The sequence below is a fragment of the Patiria miniata genome, unplaced genomic scaffold (assembly GCF_015706575.1).
Source record: "Patiria miniata isolate m_02_andy unplaced genomic scaffold, ASM1570657v1 HiC_scaffold_3, whole genome shotgun sequence".
Lineage (NCBI taxonomy): Eukaryota > Metazoa > Echinodermata > Asteroidea > Valvatida > Asterinidae > Patiria > Patiria miniata.
Window position 1 is genome coordinate 4,139,461 of NW_024037069.1, and position 19,819 is coordinate 4,159,279.

At 40.8% G+C, this 19,819-nt stretch overlaps 3 protein-coding genes across 3 annotated transcripts in view; 1 reads left to right on the plus strand and 2 right to left on the minus strand.

Annotated features, from left to right (window-relative positions):
• Positions 1-200: 200 nt before the first annotated feature.
• LOC119738266 (ficolin-1-like) lies at positions 201-2,334 on the minus strand (the record flags this gene model as incomplete). The annotated part of the gene is made up of 3 exons (XM_038213093.1): positions 201-663; positions 1,279-1,549; positions 2,179-2,334. Coding segments are annotated over 3 exons (702 nt in total), but the record flags the coding sequence as incomplete, so codon positions are not given.
• A 1,928-nt stretch (positions 2,335-4,262) lies between these two features.
• On the minus strand, positions 4,263-9,506 carry LOC119738269 (ficolin-2-like). Its single transcript, XM_038213098.1, has 4 exons — positions 9,010-9,506; positions 8,053-8,323; positions 6,717-6,938; positions 4,263-4,537 (listed from the first exon to the last, which is right to left on the minus strand). Exons 1-4 carry the CDS (start codon positions 9,481-9,483, stop codon positions 4,263-4,265), a joined length of 1,242 nt encoding a protein of 413 aa, XP_038069026.1. The 5' UTR covers positions 9,484-9,506.
• A 6,822-nt stretch (positions 9,507-16,328) lies between these two features.
• The window catches only part of LOC119738273 (ficolin-3-like), a 46,561-nt gene continuing 43,070 nt past the window's right edge, over positions 16,329-19,819 (plus strand). Inside the window, exon 1 of the mRNA XM_038213110.1 lies at positions 16,329-16,445. Within this exon, the coding sequence (XP_038069038.1) occupies positions 16,329-16,445 (117 nt within the window). The remainder of the gene's footprint in view (positions 16,446-19,819) is intronic.

Consider the following 19,819-nt stretch of genomic DNA (forward strand, 5'->3'; position numbering starts at 1 on the left):
AGTCATTACACCTCTTTACGCCAAGACAATATAGGCAATTTTTTTAGAGCCAGTTGATACTTGTTTTGGGGGGGATGAAACTGAAAAATATCATGAACAGTACATTGTTAATTTTATTTCATATAAAAACCCAAGTGAACAATGAGCATCCTTTTTGCCGTCACTGGTAATATTTCTTATATGTTGCCATCGTGTGTGTCTTTTTTATACCGCCTCCTCCCAGCCCACTCCTTTCAACTATTTTCCTAAACGAAAAACCCCAATATGTTTTTAGAAGATGGCGTCTTTTTTTTTTTTTTGCCAAAATAATCCAAACTGAGATCTGTCGCCCCCACTACCACCCCTAGGTTCATTGTTATCTTTCAAAACGAATCCTTTCGATCACCGGTTACGGTCCGCGTCGTATCATCATTTCACACCCTTTTAGAGAGATATTTTTACCCTTCCAGGTGACCCACTGTATCCCCATGTAATCATCGACTGTTGCGTTGTTGTAGTACAAGCCGTTCAGGTTGCTCTTGAAGTCCCTGCTGGTGTAGCTTCCGCAGCGGTTGTACCACCAGCCTCCGTGGAATTTCTCAGCGCAGTTATGCCGGTTGGTGTTGTCATGGTCTTTATCTAGAGTTGAGAAGTCTTCGTTACGATGAATCCGGAGTGAATTACCTGTGAGCATTAGAGAGGAAGGATGGTCAGACCTTGTATATAACTACAGTAATATAATATAAGGCATGATGCGTGGACTTTTTTACGAAGGGACCACTTTAATAAAAAATAATGTATGACATCTGAACCGATTTCTTTCTTTTTATTGTTTTGTATGCAAGGTCTTTACTTTTCGGTTTTAGACATTGTCATATTGATCTGTTCATGATGTAATTACTAATAAAATGTTACCTGGATATCGAACAAACTGTTTTTAGTTTCAACGGTGCATTCAACCTTCTTTACGGATTTTTCCCATTAAACCCTCCGGGAATAAATGTTTGTTACGCTTCTGATTTTGGACATTATTCCATAGATCCGCATGGAGGTCAATTCGTGGGTTGGATTAATAGGCAAGCGGCGGAATAGGGCGTTCCTTTTGGAATAGGGGGTAGATCCAGATTATTGCCTGCAGATTCATACAATCAGAAATCAGGATTTATCAGTTTATTAATTTTAGAATAATTAGATGAGAACAACACAGTTAAACCAAAAAATGACATCGTAGAAAACAGTGCAAGACTCATGAGAGAGGTCCTAAACGGAAGGATACTGAAAGTTTGGGGTATTAAGTACCTGCATCTCCACTCTCTTCACTGAAGCCAGATAAATGAATTCCGTATTTGAGCTCAGACGAGTCCATTAAGAAGTACCCATAACGAACACGGGCCTCGTCCCCATCGTATGCCCTCAGAGTGATAACCAGCTCCCACTTCCCGTTACGAGTCAGACTATGCAGCTTCTGGTTGCCCAACCAAAACTCTCCGGTCAGATCTCCGAATCCCTCGGCGTACCCCTGCCAGGTTCGGTTGAAGCTCACCGAGCCGTCCAGGCGTCTCTGAAACACCTGTCAGAAACGATATGAGTGACGGTAATAATGAGATACAATACCGGATCCACTTACCCAGAAATATCTTATAGGTTTGTGGGATTAAATGTAATCGGAGGCTTTGCCAAGCGCGGCTCAAAACATGTCCATACGACGAGGACATTTAGATCTAGAACACCAGTTAAAAAAAAAAGTGACATAGACATCAACTGAGGACATAATTATCAAGCCTTTTTTTTTATGTAATTGTTTAATTCCGCTACAGAAAAATATGGAGCTTGGGAACCAATATAACTCATTTCGATACAATCGCAGTTTTGTACAACAAATTGGACTTTTTAGATGGCAGGGACAAGTGAAACATACAGTTTGTATGGTCCAATTTTCCAATTTCGGGGTGATTTTGTTACACTTAATTACAATTACTGATTCAATACTTAACGGTGCCCGTGTGCACGGTGTGCACGGACTTACAACCTTTTACAGTGGTTATATTGCTTTTCCATAACGAGCGGCACTGGATTTTTTTGACTCAAAAATTATTTCTAAATTCAAATTCCGCTGGGAGCTAAATCCACAATCCATCCACCACATTTGACTTGTAAAATACAGCATGGTTTTGAAAAAAAATAAGAAACTTAACTCACTATGTATCCTTTCCCCGACTCCGGCTCCATGCTGCAGAAGACCTGCATAATCTGACATGCGTAGTGGTCCAGGATGGTATACACACCGCTGGTTGTCTGACCAGCATCCAAGATCTCTTGACAATCGGCAGGCAGCTCCGTTATGGACCAATTACTTGATTAACAAAAGAGAAAATAATTGTCGTGTTTTCTAATAAAACAAATGAAAGGGGAACAGATTCCGATCCGCTCTCTTCGGGTCAGTGTTGACAATTGATATCCTGCTGTTAAAACATCAAATAAACTGAATCTACATGTACCACAAATAATCAACAAAATCACAATTGTTCACAAAATCAAGAAACATTTTATGAATCACTATAATGAAAAAAAAAGGTATGCCTATTAATATCTCGTACATAACTGTTTAAAAAAATACGCACTGCAATAAATAAAATACCGCTCACAAATAATTACGTATGTAATACGATTGCCAATCTGCAGGTATCGGATGAGAATCAATTCTTGTAGGGCATAGTCTTGCATTGCCGACGATGCCCCGGGGCCCAATTCCCGATGCCAATACGCCTCGTGACTTATACCGTGTTACGAATACAATCAGTAAATATGTCATTTTTTAATATCGATATTCGATAGATTTGGTAGAGAGAATTTAGAAACAATGGTTCGATGGTTAACCCGCGGCTAATGGTTGACCCATGTTGTTAACTGACTTAACCTCAGTGTTGCAGTCGAGTACTTTTTCCGAGTACCGAGTACTGCCGAGACGAGTACTTGTGTTGCCGAGTACGAGTACGAGTACCTCCGAGTACAAGAACGGGTCTCCGAGAACGAGTACTTGTACTTCCGAGTACGAGTAAGAGTACTTGCATTTCCGAATACGGTCATACGGCAAATGGTTCATTGTGCGTAATTGGCCCAGGCCAAGTCAGACCGATATATAGACCCACTCATGGCAAGCTGTTAAATGTGTTTGTCCGGACTGTACTTGCACAGAGGCAAATCAGGAAATCTCGATTTCTCCACAAGCCAATCAACCATTTCAAACTGAAAGCATCTATAAAATAAGGTCATCGTGGTAGTTGAATTAATCTATAACATCCCCCGAGTACAGCTATTCGAGTACTAGTACTTTAATAATCGAGTACAATTTCGACATGTCAAGTACGAGTACTTTGCTGCCCGAGTACAAGTACCGTTATTTCGAGTACGAGTACTTTGACATTGGAGTACGAATATGAGTACTCCAAAAAAAGTACACGAGTACGAGTACGAGTACCGAATACGAGTATTACAACACTGAAACTTACCTGCGTTCACTTCTCGATCAGAGTACAGCTTAACAGAGAAAAGGTGGACGTGAGCCTGTAACCTCAGAAAACCGTACCAGTGCCGGTGTAGCGTGAATATCCGACTCCATGAAATGTGGACTCATTGGCAGTACTGCGCACGCGTGAGTACGATACTATGCTATTTTAGGATCATTTCGGGAGAGTGACTTGTCACGTGCGGGGGATCAACCAATAATAGGGAAATAGGGGTCCGATTTTCATAGGAGTCGGATTTTCATGTGACACCGTATCGATTGAAATGTTCGTTTCCCATTCAGATTAAATGGGCTCTCCAACAAAATCATTGGTTTTTTTTAACCGACAAATGTTAACTTTTACATGGTTCAATGTTACGATAAAACTTTCGATTGCGAGTACAATGGTGCCTTGTCCTGACATTATCGATTTTAATAGAGGGGCAGGGACAAGTCTATGTCGTGCGAAAACTGAATTATTTTCATGTAATTTGATATTTGTAAAACTTTTTTAGGGGGGTGAAACTCAAAAATGGCACAAACAGACCATTGTGTTTGTTTTTATTTTGTTAGTAAACTTGCTGTTACTGGTAATGTTTCTTAAACGTGGGATATTTGTTTTCAAACCATCTTTCCTACTAACTTGCCCCAAAACATTATACAGAGCGAAATCAATGTTCTTTATCCAAAATATTTTGAACTTAGTTCTGGGCCCCGTAATATCCCCCCTCGTTGCACTGTTGTCTCATTGTGTGTCCTTTTTTATTACCGGTAACGCTTACCATTTGGGTCGTGTCATCATTTCACACCCTTTAAGAGAGACTGCTTTACCCTTCCAGGTGACCCACTGTATCCCCATGTAATCATCGACTGTTGCGTTGTTGTAGTACAAGCCGTTCAGGTTGCTCACGAAGCGGTGGCTGATGTCGCTACCGCAGCGTTTGTACCACCAGCCTCCGTGAAATTTCTCAGCGCAGTTTTCCCCAACGGTGTCGTCATGGTCTTTGTCTAGAGTTGAGAAGTCTTCGTTACTATGAGTCCAGAGTGAATCACCTGTGAGCATAAGAAAGGAAGGATCGTCAGACCTTGTATAAGTACATTAATTGATAACGAATGCTGCATGGCAGTGTCATAAAGGGACTACTCATTAAAATAACATTTGAATGGATTCCTTTCTTTTCATTTTTTTGTTAGACATGGTCGCCTTGGTTTTTTTCATGATTGCCTTAATCTGTTTCTTTGTTTATTTATTTATTATATTTCTTTAGCCAAGGTATGCCCAAACAGTTCGAAACATTTATGTTGCTAACTTTGCCTTAAAGATTACATTTCTGTGGCTCACATTGCCAAAAAGATTAAGTTTCAGTGGCTATGTTTGCCAAAGGGAAATAAAATTAGACCAGCTTTTCTCTTTATTAAATAATAAGATAACACGGGCAGTATTTGTTGCCAGTGAAAATTAAGTAAGGCTTGTATTTATTTATTTATAGCAAAGAATATATAAAAGGAACCACCTGGGTTATCGGTAAAAGTAATAATTAAATGCGACGTCACCGTAGCTCACCTTCTAGCTGTATAGCAAACGGATGAGAATCAATTCTTGTAGGGCATAGTCTTGCATTGCCGACGATGCCCCGGGGCCCAATTCCCGATGCCAATACGCCTCGTGACTTATACCGTGTTACGAATACAATCAGTAAATATGTCATTTTTTAATATCGATATTCGATAGATTTGGTAGAGAGAATTTAGAAACAATGGTTCGATGGTTAACCCGCGGCTAATGGTTGACCCATGTTGTTAACTGACTTAACCTCAGTGTTGCAGTCGAGTACTTTTTCCGAGTACCGAGTACTGCCGAGACGAGTACTTGTGTTGCCGAGTACGAGTACGAGTACCTCCGAGTACAAGAACGGGTCTCCGAGAACGAGTACTTGTACTTCCGAGTACGAGTAAGAGTACTTGCATTTCCGAATACGGTCATACGGCAAATGGTTCATTGTGCGTAATTGGCCCAGGCCAAGTCAGACCGATATATAGACCCACTCATGGCAAGCTGTTAAATGTGTTTGTCCGGACTGTACTTGCACAGAGGCAAATCAGGAAATCTCGATTTCTCCACAAGCCAATCAACCATTTCAAACTGAAAGCATCTATAAAATAAGGTCATCGTGGTAGTTGAATTAATCTATAACATCCCCCGAGTACAGCTATTCGAGTACTAGTACTTTAATAATCGAGTACAATTTCGACATGTCAAGTACGAGTACTTTGCTGCCCGAGTACAAGTACCGTTATTTCGAGTACGAGTACTTTGACATTGGAGTACGAATATGAGTACTCCAAAAAAAGTACACGAGTACGAGTACGAGTACCGAATACGAGTATTACAACACTGAAACTTACCTGCGTTCACTTCTCGATCAGAGTACAGCTTAACAGAGAAAAGGTGGACGTGAGCCTGTAACCTCAGAAAACCGTACCAGTGCCGGTGTAGCGTGAATATCCGACTCCATGAAATGTGGACTCATTGGCAGTACTGCGCACGCGTGAGTACGATACTATGCTATTTTAGGATCATTTCGGGAGAGTGACTTGTCACGTGCGGGGGATCAACCAATAATAGGGAAATAGGGGTCCGATTTTCATAGGAGTCGGATTTTCATGTGACACCGTATCGATTGAAATGTTCGTTTCCCATTCAGATTAAATGGGCTCTCCAACAAAATCATTGGTTTTTTTTAACCGACAAATGTTAACTTTTACATGGTTCAATGTTACGATAAAACTTTCGATTGCGAGTACAATGGTGCCTTGTCCTGACATTATCGATTTTAATAGAGGGGCAGGGACAAGTCTATGTCGTGCGAAAACTGAATTATTTTCATGTAATTTGATATTTGTAAAACTTTTTTAGGGGGGTGAAACTCAAAAATGGCACAAACAGACCATTGTGTTTTTTTTATTTTGTTAGTAAACTTGCTGTTACTGGTAATGTTTCTTAAACGTGGGATATTTGTTTTCAAACCATCTTTCCTACTAACTTGCCCCAAAACATTATACAGAGCGAAATCAATGTTCTTTATCCAAAATATTTTGAACTTAGTTCTGGGCCCCGTAATATCCCCCCTCGTTGCACTGTTGTCTCATTGTGGGTCCTTTTTTATTACCGGTAACGCTTACCATTTGGGTCGTGTCATCATTTCACACCCTTTAAGAGAGACTGCTTTACCCTTCCAGGTGACCCACTGTATCCCCATGTAATCATCGACTGTTGCGTTGTTGTAGTACAAGCCGTTCAGGTTGCTCACGAAGCGGTGGCTGATGTCGCTACCGCAGCGTTTGTACCACCAGCCTCCGTGAAATTTCTCAGCGCAGTTTTCCCCAACGGTGTCGTCATGGTCTTTGTCTAGAGTTGAGAAGTCTTCGTTACTATGAGTCCAGAGTGAATCACCTGTGAGCATAAGAAAGGAAGGATCGTCAGACCTTGTATAAGTACATTAATTGATAACGAATGCTGCATGGCAGTGTCATAAAGGGACTACTCATTAAAATAACATTTGAATGGATTCCTTTCTTTTCATTTTTTTGTTAGACATGGTCGCCTTGGTTTTTTTTTATGATTGCCTTAATCTGTTTCTTTGTTTATTTATTTTATTATATTTCTTTAGCCAAGGTATGCCCAAACAGTTCGAAACATTTATGTTGCTAACTTTGCCTTAAAGATTACATTTCTGTGGCTCACATTGCCAAAAAGATTAAGTTTCAGTGGCTATGTTTGCCAAAGGGAAATAAAATTAGACCAGCTTTTCTCTTTATTAAATAATAAGATAACATGGGCAGTATTTGTTGCCAGTGAAAATTAAGTAAGGCTTGTATTTATTTATTTATAGCAAAGAATATATAAAAGGAACCACCTGGGTTATCGGTAAAAGTAATAATTAAATGCGACGTCACCGTAGCTCACCTTCTAGCTGTATAGCAAACCTGGTTCACTACGGCGACGAAGCAATGACTCACAGATAATATAATTGAAAATCATTGGAATAGCAAATATTAAAAGATTTATACAATATATTGTAAAATTATTATAACTACTTGTACAGTTTGAAACAACATTGTTAACAGGCTTTATTATACGTTGAATTTAGTCTACACAAACTACTTGGATCTAGTGTTAATGATGTAATTGCTGCCTTGGCACCAAACAAACTATTCAACAACAGTTTCAACCCTGCTTCCTTCCCGCTTTATGGGTTTGTATCGGCTGGACATTTTGAAAAAAAAAAAAAACTTCCCTGAATATTTTCCCCTGAAGTATGTTATTTGTGTGTTGTATCAGTACATGTATATAAACAAGCGGCCAAATGAAGCATCGATTTGGGGGACACAGAAAACAAATTATCGCCTGCTATCAACAATCTGTAATATGGTTTTATCGGTCTTTTTTGTGCTGAGAGCAGAGCAGTTATACCAGAGTTATATTGTATACAACAGTGCAAGACATGATGTGTGATAGGAGAAGTCTCTGTGAAGGATAATGAAATCACGCGGGGGATTCTGTATACCTGCATCTCCACCGTCCTCACTGAACCAACGAACAAAAAGCTTGTATTTGTTCTCAGATGAGTCCACGTTGAAGTCCTCATAACGAATACGGGCTTCTTCCCCGTCAAACGCCCTCAGGTTGATGACCATATCCCGACCCCAGTTACGAGTCAGACTACGCAGCTTCTGGTTGCCCAGCCAAAACTCTCCGGTCAGATTCCCGAATCCCTCGGCGTACTCCTGCCAGGTTCGGTCGAAGCTCACCGAGCCGTCCAGGCGTCTCTGAAACACCTGTCAGAAACGATATGAGTGACGGTAAAACTAGGACACGTTTACCATCATCGCTTTTATCCTTGTTCGGGTTTAACATTAAGGAATCAATTATGCTGTTCTAGGCAAAATCAAGGACTTTTTCTTTATTGGTGGACCTGCGTTTCAGAACACAAGTTGAAGTCATTTTTTTGGAGTTGGCAAACAAACTTAAAATAACACAGGCACACCCATGAACAACATTGGACATTTCAGACATTAACTAGAAAATCCATTAACCATTAACCAGTCTGTTCGAAGCTAAACCTTTCATTTTATTTGGGGTAGAATATAAGGTTGGAAGTTTAGTAGCTTTCATCGCATTTTTTTTTATTAATGACAATAAACAAATTGATAATTACAGGAATATAATGAAACATATTGGTATATGGTGCAACTTCCAACTTCCCGTTAGCTTAAGCGCATGTTTGTTAATTATCGTCACTGGTTCAGTTATCAACTGTACGCGTATGCACGGACGTTCTTCAAGATTACATTTCCTTAGCACCAACAACAGTACTCAGTGCAACAAGTTGAAAACACTATTGCCTGAAGTATTCTTTTTTTGTCAGTGTCAAATACATTTCGGAGCTAAATTGTCAAAATATCTTCCTACCATGTTATAATTGAAAAATACAGAATGATTCTGAGAAAATAAGTTTACTCACTATGTATCCTTTCCCCAACTCCATGCGGCAGTAGACCTGCATATTCTGGCCTGCGTGCCGGATGGTATACACACCGCTAGCGCTCTGACCGGCATCTAAGATCACTTGACAATCTGCAGGCGGCATCGACGGCTCAGGGGTGATGCTGATAACTTGTGTCGTATCGGTAGGAGTCGATGCGACAGGTGTCGACCCCGGGGCAACTTTAGAAGTCAACTCTGGGGCAGTCTCAGTGACTCCAAGCGTCGACTCTACCGGTTTGTTCTCAGTGCAGTTGAGCCAACGGCCGATAACCTCAGCAGTCACCTCCGGCAGCATGTCCATATACAACGGTGGATCCTGTCCCTGCATCTCAGGCGCGTAGCGGTGGTAATGACCGCCCAGTCTGACCCCTGTACAGGTGCAAGGATCGCCTGGTGGCAGGACAAATCTCCCCATGCGTTGGCCGCAACCGCGTGAGTCTAGGTCAATCATCAGAGTACAGACTCGGGCTGAAACTGAACTGACGACTGCATTATTCAGTGAGAAAAATAAAGAAACAACCAAACGAGTGAAAACAATGTGAAACTGCATACAGGTCAAGAAGTGTGAGGGGACTATGGAACAAGGCGCATCCAAGTTCTTGCCCTGCCGAATTTGTTTTCATTCGTATCACAGAAACGTTCAATTAAATACGAGTCCAAGCCAAGAAACCTACCGGCAATTGCACGTTTACGAATGCAAATTCATCACAAGAATTGGCCGATGTAGCTGTTAAATTTGGACTTTATGAAATACTGACTCAATGGTTGCACGTGCTGCACATTTGTTAGGGAAGATAAAAGTCACATAATATTAGAGTCCGTACAAGATAAAAGTTGGACCACTTTTCATAGCAGGACCATTCTGTAAATCCAGACGTACATGTCAGACATTTCAATGACCTGCTGCTGGAACAGTGAATGTGGTGTGACATCTAATGAGCAAAAAAAACACATTACAGACCAAACTGAGGTACCACCACCTTAACGACATTGTACATGTTCGTACACCACAATGTGGTAGGACGTATACGTCGGATTTTACTGGATTGCCCAGCAGTCAAAATATGATGATCACAACGACATATCACAGATCGGCACGCATGAAATATATGAAAATGTTTTGTGATGCAAAGTCTGGAAACAACTTTGATTTTAAAGCAGTTTGAATATCCAACATAATCATATACAATTCCACCGAAATTACAAAATGAAAACAATGCTTTTCCGAAAACTCCAGCCTGTGCCAAATAATGAATCAAGCACAATACTTAAAATTATGATGGGATCTTTACAAACCTTTCAGACCTTAAATTCACACTTCACGATGTCGTACAAAAGTCCTTTTTTTTTTTTTTTGTAGCGCAACTAGATGGACTCTTAAACCACTGTTACCCCTAATTCTCGTTGGGATCATAAAACAACTAACTCAGCTCCAGGCCTTTGGATGTATACACCTCGATGCTGCCATTTAGGTGCAAAGCAGCCAAAATCAATAATATGAACCACTTCTGCCATCGCAGTTACCTATTCCTGTGTGACGAAAAGTGTCTTGCCCACGGGACACACGCATCGCAAGCCCAGGCTGGACTCGAACCCACAACCTGAACAATTTCCCACATAATTTGAGTTTGATGCTCCGGACCACGGAGCAACTCCACTCCACTCATTATTCAAATAAATACCTCAGACCCATATAGAGAGAATATTGGTTAATAACGACGTACCGATAGCAATCAGTGCTGTCAGCAATGCAGATGATATCCAGCCCGATCCCATGACTTTATGGCCCTTTCTCATTTTAAACATCTGAAGAGAAAAAAAAAAAGAAAAAAAAACACAAGAGTCAAACACGAAATGATGTTGAAGGCAGCAAATAATTGACCGATTTGTATGGTGTACTATAAAGGACAGCTATCTGTTATCGTCGTGCGTGTGGGGAGCTCCGTCGTGCCTGTGAGCAGGTCCGTCGTGCCTGTGAGCAGGTCCGTCGTGCCTGTGAGCAGGTCCATCGTGCCTGTGAGCAGGTCTGTCGTGCCTGTGAGCAGGTCCGTCGTGACTGTGAGCAGGTCCGTCGTGCCTGTGAGCAGGTCCGTCGTGACTGTGAGCAGGTCCGTCGTGTTTGTGAGCAGACCGTCGTACGTGTGAGTAAAACCGTCGTGCCTGTGAGCAGACCGTCGTGCGTGTGGGGAGCTCCGTCGTGCCTGTGAGCAGGTCCGTCGTGTTAATGAGCAGACCGTCGTGCTTGTGAGTAAAACCGTCGTGCATGTGAGCAGGTCCGTCGTGTTTGTGAGCAGACCATCGTGCGTGTGAGTAAAACCGTCGTGCCTGTGAGCAGGTCCGTCGTGTTTGTGAGCAGACCGTCGTGCGTGTGAGTAAAACCGTCGTGCCTGTGAGCAGGTCCGTCGTGTTTGTGAGCAGAGCGTCGTGCGTGTGAGTAAAACCGTCGTGCCTGTGAGCAAGTCCGTCGTGTTTGTGAGCAGACCGTCGTGCGTTTGAGTAAAACCGTCGTGCCTGTGAGCAGGTCCGTCGTGTTTGTGAGCAGACCGTCGTGCGTGTGAGTAAAACCGTCGTGCCTGTGAGCAGGTCCGTCGTGTTTGTGAGCAGAGCGTCATGCCTGTGAGTGAAACCGTCGTGCCTGTGAGTAAAACCGTCGTGTTTGTGAGTAAAACCGTCGTGCGTGTGAGTAAAGCCGTCGTGCCTATGAGGCGCCATGTGTAAATAAATTACTTAACAACATTATTTATATATAATTCATTATTTATTATATAGTTCAGTTTTCTGGACAATTATATGTTAATAACTGTTTGGCAGTTTGCATTATATGTAAATAAATTTATTTGCCACTGCATTATTTATATATATAATTTTTTTTGCAACCTTATTATTTATATATAATTTATTTGGTACCTCATTATTTATATATATATTTGTATGCACGCTTTTTTTTTTATTATTTGTTGTATGATTTATTTGGTACCTTATTATTTAAATATAATTGTTTTTCACACTTTATTTATTTATATATAATGCATTATTTAATATATTATTCATTATTTATTATATAATTCATTACTTATTATATAATGCAGTGCCTCAATTCAAAAGAAATAAATAATTCTTAAGTAAGATTTTGAATTTTGACCAATTTTGACCAAGTTCGTTTTAATCTTTAAAAACACTACGCCTAGCACCCTCTAGTACTGGTGGGGCTATTATTATATATAAATAAATAAAGTGTACAAAAATTATATATCAATAAAAAGGCATATGGAGAACTAGGGCGCATTTGCTCATTCGCCACTAGTGCAGCTTTGTTTACGTGGGAAGACTGGCACATTTCAGGGCGCTCTTAGCAAACTTTCGTTAATATGCGGAAAGTGTGTTGGTTAAACTTACTTCCTCGCATCGCATCACAAAATACAGATTTCTCTCTTTCATATGAATATCATTTCTTCATGATTGGAGGCGAAGAATTATGTGCACTTTTTCATTGAAAAACGGGCAACTCAGTGAAAATTTCGCGTTTCCTATGGAGGTCACGGCACATCTCCCCGATTTTTGAGGGTGCGGGTTTACTTCTTCGAACAGCACACGTGTGAACCCGGTCGCATACAATTACCTCGCACGGTTTCTGAAAGAGGAAACAATAAGCTTTCTTTTCATGTAACAATCATTTTTATTGGTTGAGAAGAACCAGGGGCACTTTTCTTGTCAAATCAGACATCGCTTTTGTTCTGAGGTACGACCTGCTGTTCATTTATAGTCCGGTCTACGGACCTATTGCAACCGCGGCACTTGCGTATGTGGTGTGCAGCGGTCTGGCGACTGGCACCAGACTTGCCCATGACACGCTTCTGCCGTAGATTTTACTTGTCGAACGAGCCATGTGTACTATTCTCGTATTTTTGTTGATGCTCTGATCTATTTCAATCGATTTACTCATATTGTTGATGACAAGGGTACTTTTCTGGTCTGTGTAGGTCTTTTCGTAAACCTGCTAGACTTCATTTTGGTGCCATTTTAGCCTACTTTTTTTTACCGCAAATGCCAACCTGATCGCGTGGATCAGTTCATCTCATGTAGAGGGGTGATACGTGTAGTGCCAGCCTGCCAGCGTGGGATGCACACGTGGCATACACATGTACTTGCAGTGCATGAAGAGGTGAGATTTTTAGCTTTATTTTACATGTGATGTTTACTTAAAAATAGCCATGATAAGTGTACAAACCCCATGACTTTCATTTCTGTTTTCAACAGTGAACTTGCTGAGTGATTTATTGATTGTTTCGATGGTTTACATGTATTTCCATACAGATTTCATGGCTGATTCTGATGACAGCAATTTGAGAAGCTCGAGGCTCCGGCAAACTGGACGAGTGGACTACTGCCCGTTGAACAGTGGACCATCTTTGCCAACCGATCGGGTAGGCCTACCGAAAAAGTCTTGGTCAACAACTAAACTTTACAGTTTGGTGGTGGTGGACTCTAAATTTGTTCAAGACAAACTTTTTCTAAAGGTCCACTACACAGATGAGGAATGGAAATCTGCAGAATATGATGAATGGCGGCCAGCTGATGCAATGATTGACATTCCCAACTGCTTTGTGGAAAGTACTCCGGAGGGAAGGGCCTTCTTTGTGGAGCAGCTCAAGATTTCCATCAAGGAGTCACTCCATGGCCAACGCAAAGTTGACAGTATTATGAACATTGAATTGCCAATCCAGAGAGAGTTGTTTGACGAAATTGCGTCGCTTGGGAAACTTACGGAATCCCGTCAATTCCATTTGGAACTTTTGACGGCCTTTAACTCTCTTTTAGGAGAAGGATGGCACTGGCGAATTTTTAATAGCCAAGGAGACGTTGCTTTTGTGACACCTCACACAGTCAGCTTTCGACTCACCGAGAGAAAGCCCCTGGAGCAGTTTTCTTCCGATGGTAACTTGGAAATTATCCATAGAGGTTTTGTATTTAAATTGAAATTCGTCCGTGGAATGGGAAACAAGTTTGATTTCCAGCCCTTTTCCAAATAATCCCCCAGGTCACTTGTCTTCTTCTCTGCACAGGTTCTTCTGTTATTATATATCACTATATAGGATTTTGACATCATATTGTAGTAATGTATTAATAATTTAATTTAAAATTGCATGTACATGTGCATGTACATGTACGTGTAACTGCACTATAGCAAGCGGTTAATTCCACACGTTTTAACACAAGGTGTATCAGTGTTTGTTGTCACATGATTTTCACATGATTTTCTTTCACATTCTTTTTCTCCAACGCCATGGATCTTTTTGGTCCTTTCATAATTTTGCTTTTGGCATTGATGTCCATTGTACGTCCTGTTTGTGCAACTCCTGATGAAACAGACACATATGCTTGTATTGTTGAGATTGACGTTTCTGACATTTTTCTGTTAAATTTGGTCAGCAGTTTTAATGGATGCCTCACGCACGAAAACATTCAATCCTTGTTTCAACGCATACTGGCAAAACACCATGTGTCCCTTGAAAATTGTAGAGTGAACTCTTTGAAGTTTCTCGAAAGTAAATTGGGTAGACTCTGGAAAAAATGGACAAGTGCGAAAGGAACAAGTGGACGTGAGAAATTGTTGGAAAGATGGGGAGAATCTGTATACAAAATGAAAGTCCAACACAAAACAGGCAGTCCAACTAAACGGAAACTAGAAAATGAGCTGGAGAATGAAAGTTGTAAAACAAGAAAGTTGGAAAATGAGTTGAACGATACAGGGATTGAGCTGAAAAATGCTAAGGAAGAGAACGCAGAATTACAAAGCAAACTGCATAGATTATCAAATCCAGTAAAACGCCAACGAGGAGAAAGGGGTCGGAGCAAGGGGATGGCTTGTTACAGTAAATCACAGAAACGTCGTCATAAAGATCAAAAAATCAAAATGGTTCAAGACGTGTTTGGAAACCTCAGTAACATGGGATGTCAGGCAATACATGTGAACGCTCAGTTCCAAAATGATGATGGCCAAATTGTTCATGTAGTTTTAAATGAACAAAATGTCCCAGTCCAGAATACAATGAGCAAAGTGACTCAAGAAGAAATTGATGAAATGATATTCATTATGGACTCCTTTAACATTGCAGATAAAGCATACCATGAAATTGCCCAACGTGTTAGTTCCCTACCCAGAATGTGTAACATAAAGAAAAGAAGACACAAACTAAACGGCACGTTTGAAATCAAGACATTGGTTGCAAAGTACAGGGGTGTATTTAAGTCGTTGGCTGGTCACCTGGTTCAAACCTTGGGTAATCCTTCGAATAAGCATCTTATTCAGGATGGAACAGTGAAAATAAAGCTTAGTGGCGATGGGACACGGGCGGGAACCAAAAAACATCTCATAAATGTGACTTATACTATCATCGGTGATGAACACTGTCGGTCAGAACGTGGGAATTACTTGCTTGCTTTAGTGCAATGCCCAGAGACAGGAGAATGTATACAAAAAGCTTTGAGGGAATTGATAGATGAGTTTAACAGTTTGGACTCGATTGCACTTGGGGAAAAGGTGATCAGCATTGAAAAGTTCCTGGGCGGTGATCTAAAATGTATCAATCAAATCACCGGCATAGGGGTTTTGCGTCTACATTCTCCTGTCTCTGGTGCAAATGTCCAAAACTTGAACGGGCAGACATGACTAAAGTTTGGTCAATGGCAGATACAAGTAAGGGAGCGAGAACGGTCAAAGAAATCATTGAATGCTCCCAGAAGCCGAAGTCCAGTAAAACCAGATTTAACTGCAATTCTGTGCCGATATTTCCTTCTGTCCCCATTGTTAAAGTCATCCCAGACACGTTACATTTGTTCTTGAGGATCATGGATCAACTAGTATATCAAGTGACATTTTACCTCCAGCAGTGTAATAATATTACACGGCTAAATCCAAACCTCAAATTAGAAACTTGCAGCAATCTTATGCGATTTCAGAATTTCATTAATGACTTAGGAATCACTGACTGGAAATATGCAGTACAAGATTCAAAAATCCAGGCACGGACTTTTACAGGACCAGAACACAGGAGAATTTTGGCAAAAATTGATTTGGCTGCAATCATTCCAGACCACCCAAAGTTACAACAAATTCAAACCCTGTGGAATAGTTTCAGATCATTGATAAGTCAGTTGAACAAAGATTCTGCATCAGCTGAGATTGATGAATTTCAGTCATCAGCTAAGGAATGGGTAATGTTGTACCAGAATGTGCACTTGGCAAAAGATGTAACTCCCTACATGCACGTCCTTGCAAACCATATACATGAAGTCATGCGCCTATATGGAAATCCATCGTTTTTCTGTCAGCAAGGTCTTGAGAAGCTGAACGACTTTGTAACCAAGTGGTATTTCCGATCCTCAAACTTTGGGACGGATGCACTCAAACAGGTAATGCAAAAACAAAATAGATTGAGGTACTTGGAAACAAATTGTAAACGTTCTCCCAAGTGGGCGGTGCAGTGTAGTTCATGTAAACAACATGGTCACAACAGACTGACGTGTTCCTTGCAATAAATTAATGTGCAAAGTGAACATATCATATGTTGTCTTATTTTGAATCCCTTAAGAATCAACATAACAAACGGTAGGCCCTATGAAAGGAGATTTGTGTACTTTTACTGTAATTTATATTTCACGATTACATGTAAATGCGTGTTACATTTATGGCAGGTGCATAAAGTATCATGTAGTCTCATTGTTTATGATGAAATGTTACTAATTTTAGGGCTACCTTTTGATGTATTTCATTGCTATTTTTATGTGAGTTGCCAGTCAGTAACAGAGAACGACATAGAGCTGGAACTCGGCTTATTTGCCACTAATGCCACGTTTGTGCACTTTGTGTTTTCTAAAACTGATTTTTGTGTCTTTCTTGTTAGCTTTTTTATGTGTTTAGCCATTTAGAATAGAGTGTAGCTTTATACATGTATTTATATCTTCACACTGTATTTTTTTTATGAAAGAAATATGTAACCTAAGGCTTCCTTTGCATACAGAACATTCAGGTTTCAATATGAAATAAGAATTTAGATTCACAACATCAATCCAGTGTTAAATTTTGCAAAAGGAATACGCTAATGGTACCGCTATAACTATTAGTGTTAATAATTTTGATATGAGTTTCCAATCTGTGCATTCAAGTTTCAACTCTACTATTTGCCACATTATGCCACGATTTAGTTAAACAATGCCATTTTCATGCCTACTTAACAGGTTTTCCCGAGAACTTGTATGATGCCATATAACTATTGTTTGCCATATAACTATTTTTCATAACAAATACTACATTCTACCTCAAAAGTATATATTTAAATGTGCAGCTTCTATTTTGTTAATTTAGCATTTGTTATTCATTATTTGATGGTTAATAATGGCATGCGAATTGAAGCCATTACAAGCTGATACAAAGTTTTTACATTGAGTTATTCAAGGCAGTATTAAAAATAAAAGTGACGTTAAAGTTTTCAAACAAACATACTGTTTCCAGAAGCTTTTTTATTCACACCATGTTGATGTACATTTTGTACATGTACATTGCATACCCGCATTGAAGTTCTTTGTTTACACTTAATGTTTTCCCCTAATTCGCGAAATGGAATGGTCCTCCTTCTGTGCTGACCCAGAGTGGGGCTGTGAAGGTCGCGGGGTCAATTCACCCTGCTGTGTGTGACCGCAGACCAGGGCTGTGATTTTCTGCACATATGAGTGGCAAAGTTCTCCATATGTTGCAAATAAATTATAAATAAATACAAAAGTGTGCAAAAATTATATATAAATAATAAGTTTGCAAATAAATTATATATAAATAATTCTAGTTTGCCCAAAATTATATGTAAAAAAATTAGGTTGCAAAAAAAAAAATATATATAAATATTGCAGTGGCAAATAAATTTATTTACATATAATGCAAACTGCCAAACAATTATTGACATATAATTGTCCGGAAAACTGAATTATATAATAAATAATGAATTATATATAAATAATTTTGTTTAATAATTTATTTACACATGGCGCCTCATAGGCACGACGGCTTTACTTACACGCACGACGGTTTTACTCACAAACACGACGGTTTTACTCACAGGCACGACGGTTTTACTCACAGGCACGACAGTTTTACTCACAAACACGACGGTTTTACTCACACGCACGACGGTTTTACTCACAGGCACGATGGTTTTACTCACAAACACGACAGTTTTACTCACACGCACGACGGCTTTACTCACAGGCACGACGGTTTTACTCACACGCACGACGGTCTGCTCACAAACACGACGGACCTGCTCACAGGCACGACGGTTTTACTCACAAGCACGACGGTCTGCTCACAAACACGACGGACCTGCTCACAGGAACGACGGTTTTACTCACACGCACGACGCTCTGCTCACAAACACGACGGGCCTGCTCACAGGGACGACGGTTTTACTCACACGCACGACGCTCTGCTCACAAACACGACGGGCCTGCTCACAGGAACGACGGTTTTACTCACACGCACGACGGTCTGCTTACAAACACGACGGACCTGCTCACAGGCACGACGGTTTTACTCAAACGCACGACGGTCTGCTCACAAACACGACGGGCCTGCTCACAGGCACGACGGTTTTACTCACACGCACGACGGTCTGCTTACAAACACGACGGACCTGATCACAGGCACGACGGTTTTACTCACACGCACGACGGTCTGCTCACAAACACGACGGACCTGCTCACAGGCACGACGGAGCTCCCCACACGCACGACGGTCTGCTCACAAACACGACGGACCTGATCACAGGCACGACGGACCTGCTCACAGGCACTCGGACCTGCTCACAGGCACGACGGACCTGCTCACAGGCACGACGGTCTGCTTACAAACACGACGGACCTGATCACAGGCACGACGGTTTTACTCACACGCACGACGGTCTGCTCACAGGCACGATGGTCCTGTTCACAGGCACGACGGAGCTCCCCACACGCACGACGATAACAGATAGGTGTCCCTTATAGTACACCATAGATTTGAGCTATGGTTAGACCATAGGTTGTGCTGCGTTGTGTGAAGCGTGAATGGAACTGCAGTTTGCCCGTGTCTATACGGCGACGGAGTTGTGTGGTCGTATCGCGAAGTGGCCTTGGTTTGTACAATCGTGCGGTGTTCCGAAAAAAAAAAGCATAATTTGTTTGCAATGGGAGTTAAAAAGCTAATTCCAAAATATAAAAAGGTGTTTATTTTATCAGGATTCCTATGATATTAAACATTTTAGACAGGTCTGAAAATTTTAGAGGTGTTAATAAATTATGCCCTATTTTTACACTATAATTGACAGAATGTTTTCATTGTATTTTGCCATTTAAATTGGCATATCTCCAAAACGCAAGCCATTATAATAATAATTTATACGTTGTTTTGTCGTGTGATTGTGATTTTCTTTCAAATGATTCCACATTTTCAGGGTTGAAAAAATCTAAAAATTGCCGGACTCCCTATTAAAAGTGTTTGATCGCGGCCGTCAATCTCAGCGGTACTTATAGAATGTCCAATACTTGCTGGAACTGTCCTTACTGGCCTTATTCAGCCATTCCAGTAAGGTTTCAGATACAAACTCAGGGGTTTTCTTCAGAGGTTTCGAGAACGAAAAAACCTCGATCGAACAAACAAATGCAACAATCATCATGTACTTTACAACAGAACGCAGTTTTGATGTTTGATACCCACCATAGGTCACCTGACTTATATACAGAGCGCAACCGGTCAATTC

Coding starts and splice junctions, on each gene's coding strand:
- LOC119738269 (XM_038213098.1), bottom strand. CDS start 9,483: ATGATTGACCTAGACTCACGCGGTTGCGGCCAACGCATGGGGAGATTT. Junction 6,939..8,052: donor TGAGGACGGTGGAGATGCAG/GTATACAGAATC, acceptor TTATGCTCACAG/GTGATTCACTCTGGACTCAT. Junction 4,538..6,716: donor ACAGTGGGTCACCTGGAAGG/GTAAAGCAGTCT, acceptor TTATGCTCACAG/GTGATTCACTCTGGACTCAT.